Below are 26,646 nucleotides of genomic sequence, written 5' to 3'. Positions count from 1 at the left end.
TATAGCAGGTAGATCTATTATATATGACTGTAAAAACTAAAAGCTGCATTTCTTCTATCCTCCACAAGGTGGCGGTCTCTCCCCATTTGATTTATGTAGAAGGAGGCGGAGCATACAGGCAGGAAGTTGGTGAAGCACAGTGGGCGGAAGTAGGGAGGAGACATAACTGGAACTGGCAGCGCAGACGGTAATAATAATAAGATATTTATTTTATTTATAATTACAGGTAGACACATATACACTGGGAGAATATAGGCAAAAGTTGGTGCAGCCACCAGTATGACGCCTCTGACTTATAACAATGTATATATACTTTTCTAAAGGCTAAAGCTATGACAGAGGAAGCCTTTACTAAACAAAGGTATTTATTCATATACTTATTGATGTTTCTCATGGATTTCTGGCAGATTCGATCACTCTCATGGAATGTACTAGAGATCGATGCCTCAACATGCCAGCCCAAACAATACTTCAATCGATTTTGGGTGAAAATTGGCTGATTACACCAGATGGAAAATATTGATTGGCAGTGGGTCAGGAGTGTCGCTGATCGCGGTTCAGTGTCTCATAGTAACGTTCCACTACATTGTACAGTGCAATGCTGTGGTTCGATAGATTTTCTTTATAGCTCTCATGGTGAAATCTTACAAATCTATTCCCAGTGTTGAATGATTTGATCCCTCTCAGACTAGATTTGATCTTAAAGGACACCTGAGGTGAGAGGAATATGGAGGCTGCCATATTTATTACCTGTTAAGCAATACTAGTTGCCTGGCAGCCATCCTGGTCTGTTTGGTTGTAGTAGTGTTGATCCCCCCAGGTGGATCACTTGCAGGTTGCTGTTTGGACTTTGGGAGGTAGAGCACACACTGCTGTTTACCGGCTGAGGTAGTCATTAATCGATCTGGCAGGTAAATCTGCCAGAAAATTGTGTGGTGTGTACCTAGCATAATAGGTGTATGGGCAAGATAACATACCGTAGTGACAAAGCCCATAGTGATGTATAGAGACAACGACAAAACCAAAGTGATGTTTAGAAAGAGAGATAGCATAATACAACAAAGAGGCAGTCCATCTAAATAGGTGGAAAAGGAGATTTATTGCCTAAATCTAATGCTAGGTACACACAATACAATTTTCTGTCAGATCGATTATTTTCAACATGTCCGATCTGATTTCCGATCGATTTTTTTTGAAACGGTTTTTAATAGAAGGGAACGGAAAATGAATCAAAAAATCCATTGGAAATTAGCTCGGACATGTTGGATATAATTGATCTGACAGTAAATCTGTCAGAAAATTGCATCGTGTGTACCTAGCATTAAAGAGGAACTCTAGTGAAAATAAAGTAATAAAAAAGTGCTTCATTTTTACAATAATTATGTATAAATGATTTAGTCAGTGTTTGCCCATTGTAAAATCTTTCCTCTCTCTGATTTACATTCTGACATTTATCACATGGTGACATTTTTACTGCTGGCAGGTTATGTCAGTAGAAGGAGATGCCACTTGCTTTTTTGGCAGTTGGAAACAGCTGTAAACAGCTATTTCCCACAATGCAATGAGGTTCACAGACAGAAAACTGTGAGGACCATGGTCCTGACATCACACTGTGGGAGGGGTTTACCACAATATTAGCCATACAGACCCCCCTGATCATCCGTTTGAGAAAAGGAAAATATTTCTCATGGGGTATCAGCTTCTGATTGGGATGAAGTTCAATTCTTGGTTACAGATTCCCTTTAAGGCTCAAGCAAACCACCTGATTGCTGTCTGATTTTGGTCTGTTGGACGACAATCAGGCATGTGTGCGCATGGCAAACGTCTAGACGAGCAACTATTTACTGGTGGTTTGCCGGATCCATCTGGCGGATGGGATATGGAAGCTGCCGTGTTTATTTCCTTGAACACAATACCAGTTGCCTGGATGTCCTGCTGGTCTCTTTGGCTCCAGCAATGCTTGAACTGCACACCTGAAACAAGCATGCAGCTAATCCAGTCAGACTTGAGGCAGAGCATCCAATGTTCATGCTTGGTCAGGGTCTATGGCTGAACAGATTAGAACCAGAGGATCGGCAGGGCAGCCAGGCAATGTACATTGTGTAGAAGGAAATAAATTTTGCAGCCACCTCTCGCTTCAGGTGCGTACATGCAATTAAGCCGCCAAGAGATTTGGGCTCAGGGTGAAGCCAAAAAATGGCTCACCCTACTCCTGCAAAAGTCCTGGCGGCGCTAATTACTGTTCCCCCTCCTGGTCGCCGTGGATAGTGGGGAAATATATAATTTTGGCTTCCAGCTATTACTGGCGGCCAAATTACAGTATTTTCTTAGTAATTTGCGCTCCGTCTTTTGACGGTGCCCAAATTACTGCCTGAGAACTGCTATAGCCGTAATTCCTATTACAGCCTATGACGGCACCGGCTGCACCCAAATCTTTGGCTTGTTTTTACAGCACGACCTTCAGGTGTCCTTTATCCTCCTTGCCGGTTATCCCGAGCTCAGCTCGGGGTAACCTGCGCAGGAGGATTTCTCAGGCCCCGCTGGGCCTATTTACATAATTTTTTTTTATTGCACACAGCTAGCACTTTGCTAGCTGCGTGCATATTTCGATCGCCGCCAATTCGCCGCGCCGCCCCCCCATCTCCAGACCCCTTGCGCAGCCTGGCCAATCAGTGCCAGGCAGCTCTGAGGGGTGGATCGGGAATCGCTCTGAGGTCCCGACGTCCATGACATCAGTGACGTCATCCGGCCCCGTCGCTATGGCGACGGGGGAAGCCCAGCAGGAAATCCCGTTCTGAACGGGATTTCCTGCTTGCAAAGTTCGCCGGCGGCGATCGAAGTAGGTAGGGGGATGCCGCTTGTCAGCTGCTATATGTAGCGAGCCCTGGGCTCGCTACATGATTTAAAAATTTTTTTTTTTAAAAAAGGTGCTGCGCCGCCCCCTTGCCGTCAGAATTGGAACGGCAAGGGGGTTAAAGGGGCACTGTAGTGACATATAGTAGAATTATTAGTTAGTATTTATATAACACCGACATCTTCCGCAGCGCTGTACAGAGTATTTTGTCTTGTCACTTAACTGTCCATCAGTTGAGCTCACAATCTAATCCCTCGAATGCAGTACATTATTCAGGACACCCACTCTTACAGTAAGTTTCCTGGTTTCAGCATTAGAAACACTTCCTATATCTATATTTTGCTGTATATTGACATGTAGCCCTGCCCCTCCAGTGATGCTTAGCCTAGGCTGTTTAGCTATGTGGAATTCTGCTCCCAGAGCATTCTGGGAGACCAGGCATTGTTTTCACTGGCTTCAGCATTCTAATTCTGCAGAGATCACCTGACAGGACTAAAGATGTTGCCAATGTAAAATCAAGGCAAGGAAAGTTTTTGCAATAGACAAACATTGACTAAACAATTTATCAATTAATTTTGTAAAAAAAAAAAAAAAAAAAGCAATTGTATTCATTGCATTATTTTAACTACAATTCCTCTTTACGCCCAGCTGCCCTGGGGCAAGCATGTGCATATAGCTACTGTCATATGATTTATCTGTGTATAAATGAAAAGCTAAAACATAGGGAGTCCCCTAAAGGAATACAGACAGTTCCTGGTTGATATTCTGATAAAACACACCTCCAGAATTGTATAGTACAGCAGCCAGTCAGAGGAGCATATAAGGTGCATGTCATTTATTATACTGTAATTTGGAGTCCTGCAGTCCAGGTAATTCTCAGTTTATTATCTCTCTACGTAGAAGAGCTTCCTGTATAGATCACATGACCGCGCCAGTGAGGATGGATGAGGACCGCAGTCACGTGACTGAGAAGATATTAAAGCTCACCCTGGAGATCATCTACCTGCTGACTGGACAGGTGAGGAGGATTCTGGGAGGGTCACATGACCACTTCTTTATCCACAGTAATAAAGCAGTCCTGAGTGGAGAGGTGAGGAGAATTCTGGGAGGGTCACATGACCTCTTATTTATCCACATTAATAAAGCAGTCCTGACTGGACAGGTAAGGAGGATTCTGGGAGGGTCGCATGACCTCACACCTATTTATCCACAGTAATAAAGCAGTCCTGCCTGGAGAGGAGAGGAGGATTCTGGGAGGGTCACATGATATCACACTTATTTATCCACAGTGATAAATCAGTCCTGGCTGGAGAGGTGAGGAAGATTCTGGGAATGTATACAGTGATTATTATTACTCTGCATTATTACACAGGATTGTGAAGTGGTGAAGAAGCTCTCTGGTGAGCTATTGGCCTCCAGCAGCCGTCTCCATCCTACAGATAAGCCCAGTAACAGAAATCCACCAGAGGGAGGTAAATGTTCTCTTTCTCAGGATTGTACACAGGAAGATCCCAGCATTCCTCACCTTTATCAGGTAGGTGGGATTTGGGGTCTCCCCAAATCTTACTCCATGCTGTACAATCTGTATAGAAGCAGCACAGAGGTTACAGTCTCATATTCTTGTGTTTTGTGGTCTTATTGTAGGGTGAAGATGTGATTACTGCTAGAGCTGTAGTCAGACAGGACACAGAAGAGACGGGTGATGAGCCGTGTAAGGAGGAGGAAATCCCTTCACAGATCAGCACAGGTCAGTAATCTAGATGACGTTCTAAAACTTCAATGAGCATGATGTGTTATCTGAAAACGTGTGGGCCTGCCTGTGACTGTACTGATCATGTGTGACTTTTACTTATACCAAATGTCACTCCATCCTACCGCCGAGCGCTGTAAATACAGTGCAGGAGATTTGGGTGTAGCCGGCGCCACCATAGGCTGTAGTTGGAATTACGGCTACAGCAGCAGCTTTATCCTGCGCCCAAATCTCCCGGCGGCCAATTCATAGCTACGCCCTACCGCAAGGAAGTACTGGAAGAACAGCCGAGCAATCCTTTTGCCTTGGTGCAGCATCAGTTTGTTTGCTTTGTGATTGCCTTGGCTATTATCTTTAATATCTTGCATGGCTTCTTCCATCTAGGAGAATCAATACCATTGATGGTTTCACATTACAATTATACAGTTTATGTTTGCAAACTTCATGTGGCCACTTTATGTGCCACGCCTGCTACTTTTTGTGTCCTCCTACTTCATGCGCCACGCCCTCCTCTTTATGTGTCCTCACCTTCTTCATGTGCAACACTCTCCATTTTATGTGTCTTCCCACCTACTTCATGTGCGATGCCCTCCACTTTATGTGTCCGCCCACTTCAGGTGCCACGCCGGCCAGTTAATGTGTCCTCCCACCTACTTCATGTGCCACACCTTCCACTTTATGTGTCCTCCCACTTCCCACCTACTTAAAGTGCATTACCCACCACTTTATGTGTCGTCGCACCTACTTCATGTGCCATGTCCTCTATTCTATGTGTCCTCCCACTTCCCCACCTACTTCATGTGCCACACACACCACTCTATTTGTACTTACTTCCCACCTACATCACATGCCATGCCACGTCCACCACTTTATGTGTCCACCCATCTTCTTCTTGTGCCCCTTGTTTGACTCTTAGCAATGATCTCCTGCCATATGGTGGTAAGTGGCTCCAGAAATAAATCACAGCGGTATCATGCAGCAAACTGATCCCAACAGGAAAGTGACGCTCTCCTGACTGACTGACTTGTTGACTGTGACAAGGGGAGAATTTGGGGCTTCCTATGATGAGGCAGAAACACCTTAACTCCCACCACACCTTCCTACCCAATATTACACATTAACATCTCCATGTACTTCAGGCACATCTTTGCTGGTAAACACTAAATGCAGAAACTCTCCTTTTCTCCCTTCTCAGTGAGTGTGTGTGTTTCCTACAGATGGGTCCAGTAGCAGAAACCCACCGGAGAGATGTACAGATCCTCTTTATTCCCAGGATTGTCCACAGGAAGATCCCACCAACCCCCACCATTATCAGGTAGGTGGATGTGAGAGATTCTCCAGCTCAGAAGTGTCTCTCTGCGGTCTGATTTGCAGGAAGCTGTGAGGTACTCATAAACACATGTTCTTGTATTTAGGGTGAAGATCTGATTAATATTAAAACAGAAGTTAAAGAAGAGCCAGAAGACACATATGTGAGGAATGATGTGCCAGGTAAGGAGGGGGAAATTCCTGCACAGATCAGCCCAGGTCAGTAATAATATACACTACATACAGAAAGAGGTAATGGATTCTCCCCCTTCAGTCTCTACAACAGCCCCCTTCTCCCCTCTCAGTCAGTGTTTCCTCTGTATTCCCAGGTCCTCAGCTTTCCCAGGATTCTTCACAGGAAGATCACACCACCCCTCACCATTATCAGGTAGGTGGTATGAGAGTACCGAACTCACTACTGTCACCTGACTACATGACATTAGCTTCCCTGTTAGGCCTCAGATCATCACAAAAAAAGTATTCATACGTCAATAATCAAACGATGGCAATAGCCAGAGCAATGTGTAGTAAGTGTACCGAAAGTTTTCCTGCATTGCCATCAACAGAAAAATAACTAAACCGGATTCAAAACCTTTCTGTAACGATCGGTGTAACAGAGAGGATCTGATTATTGGCGATCTGCAGTATCACCAAAAATACAGATATATACCTGATTATTGATGATCTGCAGTATCACGGATAAACAGATATATCACTAACCTCTGGACACCTGAGGTATGAGTGTTTGGGTGCAACAGTAATACTTTGAGGACAATACCTGGAGTACAGGTACAAAAGCAGTAAGGAATACTGCACAAGAGAACAAGTTCCTTCCAGTAGCCAGAGACTCTCCCGAAGGGAGGAGTCAGGCTGGGGGTAGGAAGGGCCAGAGCGTGAGTGACACCAAGGAAGGTGTCACTAACTGATCTGTGAACTATCTCCTAACTGGGAGATAGTTCTCGAGGTCGGGCAAGCCAGGTCGGCAACACACAGACAGATATAGTACACAGACAGAAGGCTGGTTCGGTAATCCTAAGGAACGCAGGGTTTGGCAACAGAGTATCAGATATAGCGAAGTACCGAATCAGTGATCAGAAGAGTAGTCAGGAAAGCAGAAAGTCATAACAGATAATAAACGATGCCTAATCTTGGGTGTGAGCTCCGTGATCATCAACACCCTGGAACTAGTCTGGTATATAACAGAATGGTAACTCAGATTCCTAATCTTGGGTGTGAGGTCCTTGATCATCCACACCCTGGAACTAGTCTGAAGTATAAAAGAATGGTAACACAGATTCCTAATCTTGGGTGTGAGGTCCTTGATCATCAACACCCTGGAACTAGTCTGAAGTATAACAGAATGGTAACACAGATTCCTAATCTTGGGTGGGAGGTCCTTGATCATCAACAACCTGGAACTAGTCTGAAGTATAACAGAATGGTAACACAGTATCTGACAATAGGTCTGAGTGCTTCCAGGTAGTGATCGCAACGGCAGACAACCAGAGAATGACCAGCACCCAGTATATATAGTAAAGCGCTCTCCAGCGCCTCCCCTAAGTGCTGGACCAATGGGAACTGGTTGAATCGTCAGCTGAACGGCTTGGTCAGCTGACTCCCTTCTGGCTGTCATAAAAGTTCTGCCTCTCAACGCGCACGTCCTTCTGAACCTGTGTGGACTATCAGTCCCAGCCACACCAGACATGTGTTGTAAAGCACCTGCCGTGCTGGACGCGGAACCGGCCGCACCGCTATCAGAGCATGCGGCGGTTTCTCCGCTTTCAGCCATACTAGTGGATGTAGGCCTACGCGTGCAAACCGCCGCGCTGGACGCGGAATCAGCCGCCTTGTTCTGAGTACACGCGGCGGCTTTTCCGCGTTTTCTCACACTTTCCCAAAACTGCTCCACCTAAAAGATTTACAGAATGTGAGGCAAACTATAAGTAAAGCTACGTACACATGCTGTATTGAAGTTGGTCCTTAGAGCTGATAAAGATTGCTTTGCCAGGAAATCTAGTAATCCCAAAGATTGCACACCTATGTCAAGCAGAGGTGGTGGATGTAGGGCCAAGTAGTTAAAGTCTACTAGTAACACTGGTGATATGATCGTAACTGTGCCTTGACAAAAAGAACCCTGTGTGGCCCTGAAATGATTGTCTTTTTATGATCAATAGCGTGTAGATAGAGATGGTGCAATAAAAAGTTCTTGTTAAAGTGGCGTGCGGACCTACTTGGCATGAAATCTGGCATAGACTACTACTTTGCAGGAAATCTGGCATAGACTACTACTTGGCAGGAAATCTTGCATAGACTACTACTTGGCAGGTAATCTAGCATAGACTACTACTTGGCAGGAAATCTGGCATAGACTACTACTTGACAGGACATCTGGCATAGACTACTACTTGGCAGGAAATCTGGCATAGACTACTACTTGGCAGGAAATCTAGCATAGACTACTACTTGGCAGGAAATCTGGCATAGACTACTACTTGGCAGGAAATCTTGCATAGACTACTACTTGGCAGGTAATCTAGCATAGACTACTACTTGACAGGTAATCTAGCATAGGCTACTACTTGGCAGGAAATCTGGCATAGACTACTACTTGACAGGACATCTGGAATAGACTACTACTTGGCAGGACATCTGGCATAGACTACTACTTGGCAGGACATCTGGCATAGACTACTACTTGGCAGGAAATCTAGCATAGACTACTACTTGGCAGGAAATCTAGCATAGACTACTACTTGGCAGGAAATCTAGCATAGACTACTACTTGGCAGGAAATCTAGCATAGACTACTACTTGGCAGGAAATCTAGCATAGACTACTACTTGGCAGGAAATCTAGCATAGACTACTACTTGGCAGGAAATCTAGCATAGACTACTACTTGGCAGGAAATCTAGCATAGACTACTACTTGGCAGGAAATCTGGCATAGACTACTACTTGGCAGGAAATCTTGCATAGACTACTACTTGGCAGGTAATCTAGCATAGACTACTACTTGGCAGGAAATCTAGCATAGACTACTACTTGGCAGGAAATCTGGCATAGACTACTACTTGGCAGGAAATCTGGCATAGACTACTACTTGGCAGAAATCTTGCATAGACTACTACTTGGCAGGAAATCTAGCATAGACTACTACTTGGCAGGAAATCTAGCATAGACTACTACTTGGCAGGAAATCTGGCATAGACTACTACTTGGCAGGAAATCTTGCATAGACTACTACTTGGCAGGTAATCTAGCATAGACTACTACTTGGCAGGAAATCTGGCATAGACTACTACTTGAAAGGACATCTGGCATAGACTACTACTTGAAAGGACATCTGGCATAGACTACTACTTGGCAGGAAATCTAGCATAGACTACTACTTGGCAGGAAATCTAGCATAGACTACTACTTGGCAGGAAATCTAGCATAGACTACTACTTGGCAGGAAATCTAGCATAGACTACTACTTGGCAGGAAATCTAGCATAGACTACTACTTGGCAGGAAATCTAGCATAGACTACTACTTGGCAGGAAATCTAGCATAGACTACTACTTGGCAGGAGATCTAGCATAGACTACTACTTGGCAGGAGATCTAGCATAGACTACTACTTGGCAGGAAATCTAGCATAGACTACTACTTGGCAGGAAATCTGGCATAGACTACTACTTGACAGGACATCTGGAATAGACTACTACTTGGCAGGACATCTGGCATAGACTACTACTTGGCAGGACATCTGGCATAGACTACTACTTGGCAGGAAATCTGGCATAGACTACTACTTGGCAGGAAATCTGGCATAGACTACTACTTGGCAGGAAATCTGGCATAGACTACTACTTGGCAGGAAATCTGGCATAGACTACTACTTGGCAGGACATCTGGCATAGACTACTACTTGGCAGGACATCTGGCATAGACTACTACTTGGCAGGACATCTGGCATAGACTACTACTTGGCAGGAAATCTGGCATAGACTACTACTTGGCAGGAAATCTAGCATAGACTACTACTTGGCAGGAAATCTGGCATAGACTACTACTTGGCAGGAAATCTAGCATAGACTACTACTTGGCAGGAAATCTAGCATAATTCCAGCATACGTATAGCGGTTGCCTGACTACTGCTAAAGATCCAACATGTCGGAAAAATTCATAAATGCCAGTGGCATAGCTAGAGATAATGGAGCTCCATAGCATAACTTTCATGGTGCCCTCAGATATTGGCACTCTTGAGCAATGCCATCTGCTCCTTACCTATGGATATGTGGCCAATTGTATTTCTAATCTACACTGCATGTAGTCCATAGACACTGAGACACAGTCAGATCCTGGAGGAACACAAGAAAGTTAATAGTGAATACATCAAGTACTACCTGGGGCCTCTCTGCTTCAGGGCCCCATAGCAGCTACAATGGCTGCTATGTCTATTTGTACGCTCCTGGGGGGATTTGGGAGATGGTAAATAAGAAAGGTAGCTTATAAAACAACATGTTCCAGGCTGCACCGTGACCAGTTTTGAAAGTTTCTGTACATTTTGGAAATCTTGAAATTCTGTCCACGGAAATCAAGTATTCATAAACCAGTGCAAATTATACTATGGCTATCATTCATGAACAGGCTGTCGGTAAAGAGAATCAGTCCGGGAAAACACCGCTGGCGATTTTTGGACTTCTGGGTGGGCATTCATAAAAAAGTATCCATGTGCGGAAGCAGTGCGGAGATTCCCCGAACTAGGCTGGCGGTAGGCAGGCGGTAGGCTTGCGGAGACACGGAAGCTGCCGAGTTGATACATTTCTCCGTATTCCGCTCTGCTGCAGCTGCCTGGGAGGTCTGTGTGTCTCCATTCACTTACATTGGTATCGCCACATCAGAGGGAGCGGTACTTCCCGACCTCACACCGCTTGCGGTGATCTTTATGAATGAACATTTTGCTACATTTGTACCGATAATCACCGCACCAGGCGGTGATTTATCACTCTGCTCGGTAGTGTCATTTTTCCATGCGGAAAGAGGATTTATGAATGCTGACTTTGCTAAGTGGTCGGTAAAGTCAGCTGTTTTAAGCATTTCCGCATGCGGAAATGCTTTATGAATGATAGCCTATGTAGTTACTATTAGTGTTTCCATTTTGCAAACATGAGTAATCCTCTAGATCTGCTCCCCAGTAGACAGAGACGTGGAGGACCACCAGAGTTCAAGAATGACCAATAAGATGAGACTTAACCAAATTTTGAAATAATTTTATTGGGCCTGCCCGAGTGAAACAGTAAATATTTTTCTGGGAGAAGGACCTGCTTTGGCCTCTAGTTGTGTTTACTATAGTGAACTTTCCCAATAAGACTGAATTTTAGAATAACAGTCTATGATGTTTAATAGCAGCCATGCTAGTGAAGTATCGCGGTTATGCTACAGGACATCACCCGGCACTTGTAAGGATCGCGCATAAGTTCAGAGCGCACGCTCCGCTGACAAACCAAGCGTAGCATGCGAATGCAAATTTTATCCTGTGCTGCTTGTGTGCATTACTTTTAGTGAATCAACCGCTATGTGGCAATGGCATCCTAGTTGGTTACAGAGGTGATTGTAGCACGTGTATAGTGTGTACAGTAGCGGTAAGGGTGTTTGATTTCCTGACAAATCACGGACCCATGGCCGGTCGTCCTTCTAGTGTATGTGTACCCCCCTGAGCCCGTGCAAATGTTGTAGGCTCACCAGTCCACCGGGCTGGTGGACTGGTGAGCCTACAACATTTGCACGGGCTCAGGGGGTACACAGCGACTCTTCGCCTTCAAAAGTAGAAAAGATGTGGCACACCGCTGGCTGCAAAAAGTTGCTTGTATTGTGGAACAGTGACACTGCATGTTACGGACAACCAGGTCCTTCATCAGGTGACAAAACTACAGTTATGCACCTGATGAAGGACCTGCGTGACCGTAACATGTCCGCAATACAAGCAACTTTTTGCAGCCAGTGGTGTGCCACCTCTTTTCGACAAGTTCGACTCCTAGCCTCCTCCTCTATCCACTGTCTTTCTCCGTTGCGGATCGGCGATGTACCACATGACACCACCACATGTACTAATGCCACTACATGTGGTGGCACAGACACCCCCAGAGGCATGTCAAAAAAATGCAATGGGCTTGAGTTACTAATGATAGTGTAATGCAACTGCACGAATTAGCTACTGTTACGCGCGCTAGTGAATCAGCATGCCCTTAATGAAAGCTCCCTGCGCGCTAATGGCAGCGTAGTGTCCATAATTGGGCACAGTCAGGGGAGCAGGAACTCAGCGCATGCTATGCTGCTGTGTTGCAGCATAGCGAACGCTAGTAAATTAACATCTGCTCCACTCCTCCCTCCCTGAGCCCCTTCAGATCCAGTCACATTAAAGACGTGATCCCCGCACTCTGATTGGCCCAATAGACTGTCTGTCACTTGGGCCAATCAGAGTGCAGGGATCATGTCATTTATTGTGACTGGACCCAAAGGGGCTCAGGGCGGGAGGAGTGGAGCGGACGTTAAATTACTAGTGTTCACCATGCTGTAATACAGCAGCATAGCATGCGCTGAGTGCCTGCTCCCCCAACTGAGCCTGATTACACACGCTATGCTGCCACTAGCGTGCACAGTGTGCAGGGAGCCTTCATTAAGGCATGCTGATTCACTAGCGCGCATAACAGTAGCTAACTCGCACTGTTACGCTGCGCTGTCGCTAGTGAATCAAGCCCGATGAGTCATGCCAGTGAGAAAGGTGAGCCTTCTGACAACAGGCCGGCATACACACACATTACATGGGGGGAGGCATATGGAGGCGGTGGTGCTAGGAGGACTTCTAATAGATTAGATGTTCATGCTTGTGCAGTGTGTGGGCAGGTAATAGATCCCTCTCTGATTGGATTCCATCAGAGAGATATGTAAGTGATGTTTGATTTCGAGGCAGAACGAGAGGTGACAATGTATGCTTGTGTGTGTGGAGGGGGATGAAAATACACGTTTCTAGGCTGGTGATATTTACCTCTATGATTATGTATTTGATCAATTTCCTGGCTTAGAATGAAGAACTGGCTGATCTTAAGATTAAGGAAGAAGAGACTCCTATGAGGAGTGATCTACAGTCTGTGGATGAGTGTGGAATGATGGTGACCAATGACAGAATGCCACATTCATCCAGTGATGTAACCTATGGTGAGCGGACTGAGTCTTAATATCACAATTTGTTTAATGATTGCCTTTTATTGACTGTTTGCTATCAATTAACTTTACACAACAAATGAGGGGACAATACTGTACACCATATGAAAGGTCCATCTCCATTCCTCAGTATTACATCATGTCCCCAACAAATGAGGAGGAGATACTGTACACCACATGAGAGGCCCATCTCCATTCCTCAGTATAAGTTCATGTTCCCAACAAATGAGGAGGAGATACTGTACACCATATGAGAGGCCCATCTCCATTCCTCAGTATAACATGTTCCCAACAAATGAGGAAGAGATTCTGTACGCCATACGAGAGGCCCATCTCCATTCTTTAGTATAACATGTTCCCAGCAAATAAGGTGGAGATACTGTACACCATATGAGAGGCCCATCTCCATTCCTCAGTATAACATCATGTTCCCAACGCATGAGGATGGGATACTGTACACCATATGAAAGGCCCATCTCCATTCCTTAACCTCCTGAGCGTTACGTCGCTCAAGAGGTTTTGTAGCCTCAGTCCCCCAGGAGATATCTATTAGATTTCATGTCTGACAAACATGTTAGCTAGCACTAGGCTAGCTAGTATACCGTAGGTGGCCACACTGTTGTCTGATCTGTGGATAGTACAGAGTAGCCAATCAGAGCTCTGCAAGTCACATGATCACAGTGAAAAGCGTGTCACTGCGATCATAACAGAAGGAGTAGAGCTGCTTGTTGTTCCTCTGTTCTCTGCTCAGATTTATTAATGTCTTTGCAGAGAAGGGCTCCTGGACACATTGGGGTTAATTCATTAATAGCAACGTGCTGGAACAGCGTACGTTATTTCCCCTTTCTCGCACTAATACACTAGCATGACTTAATGGCCCCCGATTGCATGCTAAGCGCGCTGGTGGTAGCGTAGCGTGCGTAACTAAGCAAGGCCGCAGCTTACAATAATCGTGTGGTAATGATATATGGCTACTGCGATACTTCACTAGCACCCCTGCTACTATGGTGATTAACATAGTAGCGGCCGCGCTAGTGAAGTATCGCGGTAGCGATACATCATGACTTCTTGGCTATTGTAAGCATCGGCTGTAGCTTAGTTACGTACGTTACGCTGCCGCTAGTGCACAGGGGTTGATTCGCTAAAGGAAATAGCGCGTGTAACCTCCTGCTACTCACGCTATTTCCACAGCCTGCACGCTATGTGCACTATTAGCCGCGTAGCGCGCGCATACAAAGGAGCGCAACTATGCTGCAGGTAGAGCAGCATAGAGAACGCTGTTACCTTAAACCTCCTTCCAGGAAATCAGAAGCACTTCTCTGCTCTCGTCCTGAGCCCCTTCGCGTCCAATCACTATAAATGACGTGATCCCTGCACTCTGGCCCAATAGACTGCTTGCGTGCAGCACATTACATTTAAGGCACATTGTGGAAATAGCGCAAGTAACAGGAGGTTACACCGGCTATTTCCTTTATACACAAAACTATGGGGTTGATTCACTAGAGTCCAATGTAGTGTAGGTGCTTATAGCATGGAGTTGTGTACAGGTATATAGTGTAGCGTATAAAGTGTAGTGTAGCGTAGCTGCTTATAGTATAGAGTAGTATAAAGGTATGTAAGTAAGTGATTATATTGTAATACACTTTAGTTAGTATATAGTGTAGCGTGGTTATATTGGTATATTCTGTAGTTAGTATATAGTGTAGCTTGGATATATAGTTATTATATAGTGTATTGTAATTATATGTAGTACTTAGTATATAGCATAGAGTATATAGTTAGTGTAGTGTAGGGTTATTATACTAAACTACTAAAATGGCTCACAAACATTTTACTGCAGAGGAAGCTTACAGGATTCTGTACGAGTCAGATGAGCAGAGCTTTGAAGAGAGTGGTGAGGACAGCAACTCCATTTATGAGCCAACAGACTGCAGCGATGACTCAAGTGACAGCGATTCCGATTCACCTCCAACGAAGCGCTTCAGAGCTCAGCATAAGGAACGCCGCTCTCCCTCTCCAGTGTCGCTAGCTTCCTACAGCCATCAGGAAGACAACTGCGCTAGAAGTCAGGAGGAAAGTGATGCAGAGTGGCCATCTGCAAGTGGGGCACAGGGCTCAGCTCTAAGGCCAAGGGCTCAGACTGTAGGGGGAAGTGTGCCACAAGAAATGCAGAACCCTGTCTGGTCACCCTGCAACATGCACAGCCCCGTAATTCCTCCTTTTACTGGATCGCCTGGAATAAAAGTGCCAGTTGAACATTTTACTGAAATTGATTTCTTTCAGTTGTTTATATCTGATAATTTACTGGAGAGCATTGTGCTAGAAACAAACCGCTATGCTCAGCAATTTATTTCAACTAATGCCACCTCCCATTATTCAAAGCCTGGCCTCTGGAAACCAACAACTATCGGACAGCTGAAGCAGTTTTTAGGGCTCATTCTAAACATGGGCCTAACTAAAAAACTCAGGTACAAGTCTTATTGGGCCAAGGACGTCACCCATCATAAGCCCCTGTACTCCATGATCATGCCCCGGACCCGTTATGAAACTCTCATGAGGTTTCTACACTTCATTGACAACTCTCTTTGCCCTGACCGCAATCACCCAACTTTTGACCACCTTTTTAAAATTCGGCCCCTTCTAAATCACTTCACACAAAAATTTGCTGAGGTCTACACACCCAGTAAAAATATTGTGGTCGATGAGTCCCTAATCGATTTTACAGGCGGGCTGGGCATGAAGCCGTTCATTCCAAACAAACGTGGCAGGCATGGCGTCAAACTATACAAGCTGAGTGAGAGCAGCACAGGGTATACCTATCGATTTCGGTTGTATGAAGGAAAGGATCAGGAATTGGATCCACCAGGTTGCCCATCATATGTGGGCATCAATGGCAAAACTTCACTGGATTTACTGTCCCCCCTCCTAAATCAAGGATACCATGTTTACATGGACAACTTCTGTGCCGATATCCCTCTTTTCAAACACCTTTATGAAAGGCAAACTGTGGCATGCGGTACTATTAGGGCCAGCAGACAGGGATTCCCAAAGGAACTGGCGTGGCATCAGCTCAAAAAGGGGGAAACCATAAGCCTTCGTAGCAATGAGCTGCTGGCACTGAAATTTTGTGACAAGAGAGAGGTGTGCATGCTCAGCACCATTCACACAGAGGCTACAGTTCTGGTAACAACTAGTACCAAGGAAACAGTTAGGAAACCTGTGTGTGTCAGAGACCATAACAAATTGATGGGGACTGTTGACCATTCTGACCAAATGATGAAACCGTTCCTGGTCATGAAAAAATCCATAGCCTGGTACAAAAAGGTGGCCATTTACTTCATTCAAATGGCCACCTTGAATTCTTTTGTCATCTACAAACAGGCAGGAAACCGAGGCAACTATTTCAGATATTTGGAAGCTGTGGTAAAGGCCCTTGTCTTTGAGAGAGGAGAAAGTGAGCCTCCAGTGCCAGCCCATGTGAACTGGCGACAAGCAAAATCCTGGCATTACCTCGCGCCTATACCAGCCACTGCAACCTCACAGTTTCCCAGTAAAAGATGCAGAGTCTGTTCAAAGAAGGGAAAGAGAAGAGAGTCGAGGTACCACTGCCCCAAATGCCCATGCAACCCTTGCCTCTGTATAAACAATTGCTTTGAAGAGTTCCATACTAACGCTTCATTTTATGTTTAGCTTAATATTCTTTTTTTTTTTCCTAAGCAGTAGAAAACCTTTATGTTCATTTTTATAAAACTCAGTCCCTTTTTTCGTCCTGTATAATCCTCAACCGTTTCAATAAACTTTTTTTTCTGATTAAAAAAAAAAAAACAATCCTCCCGTACAATCCTCAAATGTTTCAATAAACTTTTTATAGTTAAAAGCCCCTATAAGGAGTAAAGGGACTCCGAGCACCTCTCATGGGCATGTCTTTAAGACAGACGACTTCCAACAAAGTTGTGCTATGACCCCTCTGGAGGAGCCTCTTGCAATGGCCATGCGTGTCACTTCCTCTTCCTGCTTCATTCAGTGATGCACTTCTCTAACAGAGAAGACAGGGGTGACCCGGAAGTTATAACATCACCAAGATGGCAGCCGCAATTTTTAAATTGAATTCGAATGAAAACTATTTGGTGTAGAACAGCAATTCTGGCATCAAATAAAAAGGGGAGAGCACAAGCTACAGAAAGGTATGCGTCTTTAAGTACTTTGCAGTACTGGTCATAGTCTTAAAGGCATGCCCATGAGAGGTGCTCGGAGTCCCTTTAAAGCTCTCAAACTGCCATATAATGGACACTTGCACCATATTCATTTTTTTTTTCTAAATATCATACACATACCATTATCTAAATCATTTACACCTCTACACAAAGCATTGAATGTGTGCATTAAACACCAAGTGAACACCTGACATACCTGGCTAAGCAAATTTGGCCTAATTGGCTATTCATGAGGCAATGCTTTGAATGAGTCATTAGACTTGAGGCAGCCAGTACATAGGTCAGGTGAAACTGGTCAGAAGCACACACCTTTCACTCTTCTTGGATTACATAAATAATTTACATGTGAAATCTGAAAAAAAAAAAAAAAAACCTCACTCATTTAATTTTACTTTGGTCACTTTCTCAAAATGCTACCTAGGCAATAAAATGAGGGACCCCTGTGCATGGGAGAAGTAGGCTAATATGCTTTTGCATATATTGTGTAGCCTATAAACCACATGTGTGCATTATGGGCTTTCAAATTAGCATATTTGCAACAACAACAAAAAAAAGAGAAAAGACCAGTGGGTCAAATCTCTAATTACAGTACACTACATACAGAAAGAGGTAACAGATTCTCCTCCTTCAGTCTCTACAACAGTTCCCTCCTCCCCTCTCAGTCAGTGTGTCCTCTGTATTCCCAGGTCCTCAGCTTTCCCAGGATTCTTCACAGGAAGATTGCACCACCCCTCACCATCATCAGGTAGGTGGTACTGAGAGTACAGAACTCAATACTGTCACCTGACTACATGACATTAGCTTCCCTGTAAGGCCTCAGATCATCACAAAAAAAGTATTTAAGTCAATAATCAAATGATGGCAATAGCCAGAGCAAAGTGTAGTAAGTGTACCGAAAGTTTTCCTGCATTGCCATCAACAGAAAAATAACTAAACCGGATTCAAAACCTTTCCCAAAACTGCTCCACCTAAAAGATTTACATAGTGTGAGGCAAACTATAAGTAAAGCTACGTACACACGCTGGATTGATTGGCCCTGAGAGCTTATAAAGATCGCTTTGGCAGGAAATCTAGTAATCCTAAAGATTGCACACCAATGTCAAGCTGAGGTGGTGGATGTAGGGCCAAGTAGTTAAAGTCTACTAGTAACAGTCAAAAACATGAAGGAAAAGTCTGGCACTATAGTGTTTAATGTACAAAAATGATATCACATCAAGTGAATATAAAGTGCATCGGCAATGCTTAATGAACAAAGTTTGATCATGCAGTAAAAAACACACATACCGGCATGGTATCTTCGTACTCTCTGGGTACAGGTGGGAGGCAGCGGTGGTGGGTGCCAAAAGGTGCACGGCCTAACGACCGTTTCGCATGGCTTGCGCCAGGCTTTCTCAAAGGTGAAGTGTGCAACGTCTACTAGTAACACTGGTGATATGATCGTAACTGTGCCTTGACAAAAAGAACCCTGTGTGGCCCTGAAACGATCGTCTTTTTACGATCAATAGCGTGTAGATAGAGATGGTGCAATAAAAAGTTCTTGTTAAAGTGTCGTGCGGACCTACTTGGCAGGTAATCTATCATAGACTACTACTTGGCAGGAAATCTGGCATAGACTACTTGGCAAGAAATCTGGCATAGACTACTAGGCAGGAAATCTGGCATAGACTACTACTTGGCAGGAAATCTGGCATAGACTACTACTTGGCAGGAAATCTAGCATAGACTACTACTTGGCAGGAAATCTAGCATAGACTACTACTTGGCAGGAAATCTGGCATGGACTACTACTTGGCAGGAAATCTGGCATAGACTACTACTTGGCAGGAAATCTAGCATAGACTACTACTTGGCAGGAAATTTAGCATAGACTACTACTTGGCAGGAAATCTAGCATAGACTACTACTTGCCATTAAATCTGGCATAGACTACTACTTGGCAGGAAATCTGGCATAGACTACTACTTGGCAGGAAATCTGGCATAGACTACTACTTGGCAGGAAATCTGGCATAGACTACTACTTGGCAGGAAATCTATCATAGACTACTACTTGGCAGGAAATCTGGCATAGACTACTACTTGGCAGGAAATCTGGCATAGACTACTACTTGGCAGGAAATCTGGCATAGAGTACTACTTGGCAGGAAATCTGGCATAGACTACTACTTACAACACAATTGTTGCCTTTTTGGTAGGATATAAAACGTAACTTTTAATAAATAAAGATATAAAATACACCCAGAGCTGGCTGTCTTAATTACAAACTCATAACTTATGAACTAGGGGTCTATAATAAGCAACACTGGAAAGATTACTCCCCCCCCCCTTACAGTTCATATCGTCAATAATAAATTACACAAAACCCCCACCAAAATAACCCAACATGTTTCACTTCCTAGCGGAAGCTTTTTCAAGGGAACAAAGTGAAGTGCAAAAGTGCATTGGTGCTAAGGTGCAATATTATTAATACAAAGAAAATAACATGAGTCAAACAGCGTGTCCGCTCATGACAGCAGCTGCTGTCATGAGCGGACACGCTGTTTGACTCATGTTATTTTCTTTGTTCCCTTGAAAAAGCTTCCGCTAGGAAGTGAAACATGTTGGGTTATTTTGGTGGGGGTTTTGTGTAATTTATTATTGACGATATGAACTGTAAGGGGGGGAAGATTTATATCCTACCAAAGAGGTAACAATTGTGTTGTTAGTTTAAGTAATCAGGTGTTTGTGAATACTGATAGACTACTACTTGGCAGGAAATCTGGCATAGACTACTACTTGGCAGGAAATCTGGCATAGACTACTACTTGGCAGGAAATCTAGCATAGACTACTGCTTGGCAGGAAATCTAGCATAGACTACTACTTGGCAGGAAATCTGGCATAGACTACTACTTGGCAGGAAATCTGCCATAGACTACTACTTGGCAGGAAATCTGCCATAGACTACTATTTGGCAGGAAATCTGCCATAGACTACTACTTGGCAGGAAATCTGCCATAGACTACTACTTGGCAGGAAATCTGCCATAGACTACTACTTGGCAGGAAATCTGCCATAGACTACTACTTGGCAGGAAATCTGCCATAGACTACTACTTGGCAGGAAATCTGCCATAGACTACTACTTGGTAGGAAATCTGGCATAGACTACTACTTGGCAGGAAATCTGCCATAGACTACTATTTGGCAGGAAATCTGCCATAGACTACTACTTGGCAGGAAATCTGCCATAGACTACTACTTGGCAGGAAATCTGCCATAGACTACTACTTGGCAGGAAATCTAGCATAGACTACTACTTGGCAGGAAATCTAGCATAGACTACTGCTTGGCAGGAAATCTAGCATAGACTACTGCTTGGCAGGAAATCTGGCATAGACTACTACTTGGCAGGAAATCTGGCATAGACTACTACTTGGCAGGAAATCTGCCATAGACTACTACTTGGCAGGAAATCTGCCATAGACTACTACTTGGCAGGAAATCTGCCATAGACTACTACTTGGCAGGAAATCTGCCATAGACTACTATTTGGCAGGACATCTGCCATAGACTACTACTTGGCAGGAAATCTGCCATAGACTACTACTTGGCAGGAAATCTGCCATAGACTACTACTTGGTAGGAAATCTGGCATAGACTACTACTTGGCAGGAAATCTAGCATAGACTACTACTTGGCAGGAAATCTGGCATAGACTACTACTTGGCAGGAAATCTGGCATAGACTACTACTTGGCAGGAAATCTGGCATAGACTACTACTTGGCAGGAAGTCTAGCATAGACTACTACTTGGCAGGAAATCTAGCATAGACTACTTGGCAGGACATCTAGCATAGACTACTACTTGGCAGGACATCTGGCATAGACTACTACTTGGCAGGAAAACTGGCATAGACTACTAGGCAGGAAATCTGGCATATACTACTACTTGGCAGGAAATCTGGCATAGACTACTACTATTCGGCAGGAAATCTGGCATACACTACTACTTGGCAGGAAATCTAGCATACACTACTACTTGGCAGGAAATCTAGCATAGACTACTACTTGGCAGGAAATCTAGCATAGGCTACTACTTGGCAGGAAATCTGGCATAGACTACTACTTGTCAGGAAATCTGGCATAGACTACTACTTGGCAGTAAATCTAGCATAATTCCAGCGTACGTACAGCGGTTGCCTGACTACTGCTAAAGATCCAACATGTCAGATTTTTAGCAATCCCCGACCGCCAGTTCCAAATACAACCGTACAAAATCTAGTGATGGTCATTCATTTCGATAAGATCAAATCAAAGAGTAAAAAGGGAAAAATTCATAAATGCCAGTGGCATAGCTAGAGATAATGAGATAATGGAGCTACATAGCATAACTTTCATGGTGCCCTCAGATATTGGCACTCTTGAGCAATGCCACCTGCTCCTTACCTATGGACATGTGGCTAATTGTATTTCTAATCTACACTGCATGTAGTCCATAGACACTGAGACACAGTCAGATCCTGGAGGAACACAAAAAAGTTAATAGTGAATACATCAAGTACTACCTGGGGCCTCTCTGCTTCTGGGCCCCATAGCAGCTAGAATGGCTGCTATGTCTATTTCTACGCTCCTGGGGGGATTTGGGAGATGGTAAATAAGAAAGGTAGCCTATAAAACAAAATTTTCCAGGCTGCACCGGGACCAGTTTTGAAAGTTTCTGTACATTTTGGAAATCTTAAAGTTCTGTCCACGGAATCCAAGTATTCATAAACCAGTGCAAATTATCCTATGTAGTTACTATTAGTGTTTCCATTTTGCAAACATGAGTAATCCTCTTGATATTGCTCCCCAGTAGACAGAGACGTGGAGGACCACCAGAGTTCAAGAATGACCAATAAGATGAGACTTGACCAAATTTTGAAATAATTTTATTGCGCCTATCCGAGTGAAACAGAAAATATGTTTCTGGGAGAAGGACCTGCTTTGGCCTCTAGTTGTGTTTACTATAGTGAACTTTCCGATTAAGACTGAATTTTAGAATAACAGTCTATGATGTTTAGTACCAGCCATGCTAGTGAAGTATCGCGGTCATGCTACAGGACATCACCCGGCACTTGACGAACCAAGCGTGTGCTGCTTGCAGGGCTGTGGAGTCGGTCCAAAAATCCACCGACTCCGACTCCTCAGTTTAGGATTCCACCAACTCCTCTAATTTGCATATTACAATTTTGTTGATTAAAAGTATGTAACATGAAATTCGTCTCTTAAAGAGAACCCGAGGTGTGTTTAAAGAATGTTATCTGCATACAGAGGCTGGATCTGTCTATACAGCCCAGCCTCTGTTGCTATCCCAAACCCCACTAAGGTCCCCCTGCACTCTGCAATCCCTCATAAATCACAGCCGTGCTCTGAGGCTGTGTTTTACATCTGTAGTGTCAGTCTCAGCTGCTCCCCCGCCTCCTGCATAGTTTCGGTCCCTGCCCCCGTCCCTTCCCTCCAATCAGCAGGGAGGGAAGGGATGCAGGCGGGGACTGGAGTTCTGCAGGAGGCGGGGAGAGCAGCAGACTGATACTATACAGATAAACACAGCCAGCTCTGACAAGCTGTTTGTCAGAAGCGTGGCTGTGATTTATGAGGGATTGCAGAGTGCAGGGGGACCTTAGGGAGGTTTGGGATAGCAACCGAGTCTGGGCTGTATAGGCAGATCCAGCCTCTGTATGCAGATAATATTCTTCAAACCCACCTCGGGTTCTCTTTAACTGCCAACGCTTAGGAATTTTACAAGACAACTGAAGTGAGAAGGATATGTAGACTACTATATTTATTCCCTCTAGACTAAAACTAGTCCTTGGTAAGAGTACTTGTAAAAGGTACAAACCGGAACAAAGAACATCTATCAGGCCCTAGGCAATGTAAGTGTGGGTACATGTAAGAATGATGTGCAGGTACTCTGCAGGGGAATGAGGAGATTGTAAACAGACAACACCTCTGTATTCAATGTGCACAGCATTCTCAGTGGATTCCCTGCAGCTCTGTGGGGAGTGCATATGTAGAGTATAGTACTACTGTGTAACAAAGTAAACCTGAGACAGATGAAATTAAAGTTTTATACATACCTGGGGCTTCCTCCAGCCGCCTTCAGGATAATCAGTCCCTCGTTGTCCTCCTCCACCACCTGGATCTTCTGCTATGAGTCCAGGTACTTGAGCCAGTCGGGCGTAGTGCGCATGCACACACTCCGCCGCCAGGAGCATACTACACCTGTGCAGCACTATTGCGCAGGTGCAGAATGTTCCTGGCTGTGGGAGCGGCATGCGGCCGGACAGCGCTGACTGGCTGAATTACCAGGACTCATAGCAGAAGATTCGGGTGGTGGAGGACAGCGAGGGACTGATTAGCCTGAACGGGGGCTGGAGGAAGCCCCAGGTATGTATAAAACTTTTCATCCGTCTCAATTACCCTTTAATTTGTATTCACCAAACCAAATTTTAACATATCAAATTATTTGATTTCATCAGCAAAGGGAGTGCATACATTTGCATAAATCAGCATCAATGCAGAATTATTTCCATCTCATTGACCATCTCTGTTAGTGACACGGCTACACATCAGGCTTTATACTTACAGCATAGATGTTATTTAGTATATATAAGAGATCATATATACACATCATATATACAGTCACAATCAGATATGTATATCTGACCTTAAAAATACGGGGACTGCTTTATTGAAGCAACACAAGTAACTAATTTTGATTGGTTTATTTCATTTTTGTGGACTAAGCACAGCTATTACTGTATATATACATTATTTTTAATGACTATTATCTGAGAAATAGAACATTTTATCATATTTTCTATTTTAATTGCAGTTACAAATTCATTAGGAGTCGGAGTCGGTGCATTTTTTCCCGACTCCGACTCCAGGCACCCAAAATTGCCCGACTCCGCAGCCCTGGCTGCTTGTGTGCATTACTTTTAGTGAATCAACCGCTATGTGGCAATGGCATCCTAGTTGGTTACAGAGGTGATTGTAGCACGTGTATAGTGTGTACAGTAGCGGTAAGGGTGTTTGATTTCCTGACAACTGACGGACCCATGGCCGGTCATCCTTCTAGTGTATGTGTACCCCCCTGAGCCCGTGCAAATGTTGTAAGCTCACCAGTCCACCAGCCCGACTCCTCACCTCCAAAAGTAGAAAAGACTTGGCACACCGCTGGCTGCAAAAAGTTGCTTGTATTGTGGAACAGTGACACTACATGTTACGGACAACCAGGTCCTTCATCAGGTGCATAACCACGGTTATGCACCTGATGAAGGACCTGCATGTCCGTAACATGTCCGCAATACAAGCAACTTTTTGCAGTCAGTGTTGTGCCGCCTCTTTTTGACAAGTTCGACTCCTAGCCTCCTCCTCTATCCACTGTCTTTCTCTGTTGCGGTTTGGCGATGTACCACATGACACCACCACATGTACTAATGCCACTACATGTGGTGGCACAGACACCCCCAGAGGCATGTCAAAAAATGCAATGGGCTTGAGTTACTAATGAAAGTGTAATGCAACTGCGCGAATTAGCTACTGTTACGCGCGCTAGTGAATCAGCATGCCCTTAATGAAAGCTCCCTGCGCGCCAGTGGCAGCGTAGTGTCCATAATTGGGCACAGTCAGGGGAGTAGGAACTCAGCGCATGCTATGCTGCTGTGTTGCAGCATAGCGAACGCTAGTAAATTAACATCTGCTCCACTCCTCCCGCCCTGAGCCCCTTCAGATCCAGTCACATTAAAGACGTGATCCCCGCACTCTGATTGGCCCAATAGACTGTCTGTCACTTGGGCCAATCAGAGTGCAGGGATCATGTCATTTATTGTGACTGGACCCAAAGGGGCTCAGGGCGGGAGGAGTGGAGCGGACGTTAAATTACTAGTGTTCACCATGCTGTAATACAGCAGCATAGCATGCGCTGAGTGCCTGCTCCCCCAACTGAGCCTGATTACGCACGCTATGCTGCCACTAGCGTGCACAGTGTGCAGGGAGCCTTCATTAAGGCATGCTGATTCACTAGCGCGCATAACAGTAGCTAACTCGCACTGTTACGCTGCGCTGTCGCTAGTGAATCAAGCCCGATGAGTCATGCCAGTGAGAAAGGTGAGCCTTCTGACAACAGGCCGGCATACACACACATTACATGGGGGGAGGCATATGGAGGCGGTGGTGCTAGGAGGACTTCTAATAGATTAGATGTTCATGCTTGTGCAGTGTGTGGGCAGGTAATAGATCCCTCTCTGATTGGATTCCATTAGAGAGATATGTAAGTGATGTTTTATCTCGAGGCAGAACGAGGGGTGACAATGTATGCTTGTGTGTGTGGAGGGGGATGAAAATACACGTTTCTAGGCTGGTGATATTTACCTCTATGATTATGTATTTGATCAATTTCCTGGCTTAGAATGAAGAACTGGCTGATCTTAAGATTAAGGAAGAAGAGACTCCTATGAGGAGTGATCTACAGTCTGTGGATGAGTGTGGAATGATGGTGACCAATGACAGAATGCCACATTCATTCAGTGATGTAACCTATGGTGAGCGGACTAAGTCTTAATATCACAATTTGTTTAATGATTGCCTTTTATTGACTGTTTGCTATCAATTAACTTTACACAACAAATGAGTGGACAATACTGTACACCATATGAAAGGTCCATCTCCATTCCTCAGTATAACATCATGTTCCCAACAAATGAGGAGGAGATACTGTACACGGTATGAGAGGCCCATCTCCATTCCTCAGCATAACATCATGTTCCCAACAAATGAGGAGGAGATACTGTACACCATATGAAAGGTCCATCTCCATTCCTCAGTGTAACATCATGTTCCCAACAAATGAGGAAGAGATTCTGTACGCCATACGAGAGGCCCATCTCCATTCTTTAGTATAACACCATGTTCCCAACAAATGAGGAGGAGATACTGTACACCATACGAGGGGCCCATCTCCATTCTTCAGTATAACATCATGTTCCCAACAAATTAGGTGGAGATACTGTACACCATATGAGAGGCCCATCTCCATTCCTCAGTATAACATCATGTTCCCAACAAATGATGGGATACTGTACACCGTATGAGAGGCCATCTCCATTCCTCAGTATAACACCATGTTCCCAACAAATGAGGAGGAGATACTGTACACCATATGAGAGGCCCATCTCCATTCCTCAGTATAACATCATGTTCCCAACAAATAAGGTGGAGATACTGTACACCATATGAGAGGCCCATCTCCATTCCTCAGTATAACATCATGTTCCCAACAAATAAGGTGGA

The 26,646-nt window shown here is 44.5% G+C and overlaps 1 protein-coding gene across 4 annotated transcripts in view; it reads left to right on the top strand.

Moving 5' to 3' along the window:
* Nucleotides 1-305: 305 nt before the first annotated feature.
* The window catches only part of LOC137534460 (piggyBac transposable element-derived protein 4-like), a 34,962-nt gene continuing 8,621 nt past the window's right edge, over nt 306-26,646 (top strand). For 2 of the 4 annotated variants that reach the window (XM_068255960.1, XM_068255959.1), the window contains exons 1-10: nt 306-361; nt 3,755-3,872; nt 4,227-4,388; nt 4,499-4,601; nt 5,822-5,919; nt 6,020-6,095; nt 6,242-6,300; nt 12,982-13,114; nt 18,021-18,079; nt 25,766-25,898. In XM_068255960.1, the coding sequence (XP_068112061.1) occupies nt 333-361; nt 3,755-3,872; nt 4,227-4,388; nt 4,499-4,601; nt 5,822-5,919; nt 6,020-6,095; nt 6,242-6,300; nt 12,982-13,114; nt 18,021-18,079; nt 25,766-25,898 (970 nt within the window). In that variant the 5' untranslated portion in view covers nt 306-332. Of the gene's footprint in view, nt 362-3,754; nt 3,873-4,226; nt 4,389-4,498; nt 4,602-5,821; nt 5,920-6,019; nt 6,096-6,241; nt 6,301-12,981; nt 13,115-14,960; nt 16,901-18,020; nt 18,080-25,765; nt 25,899-26,646 lie in introns of those variants that run through there. The other 2 variants (XM_068255962.1, XM_068255961.1) reach the window with 2 other exon arrangements.

The sequence above is a fragment of the Hyperolius riggenbachi genome, chromosome 10, assembly GCF_040937935.1.
Source record: "Hyperolius riggenbachi isolate aHypRig1 chromosome 10, aHypRig1.pri, whole genome shotgun sequence".
NCBI lineage: Eukaryota > Metazoa > Chordata > Amphibia > Anura > Hyperoliidae > Hyperolius > Hyperolius riggenbachi.
Note: the sequence above shows the minus strand (reverse complement) of the source record. Positions and strands in the feature narration are given on the sequence as shown.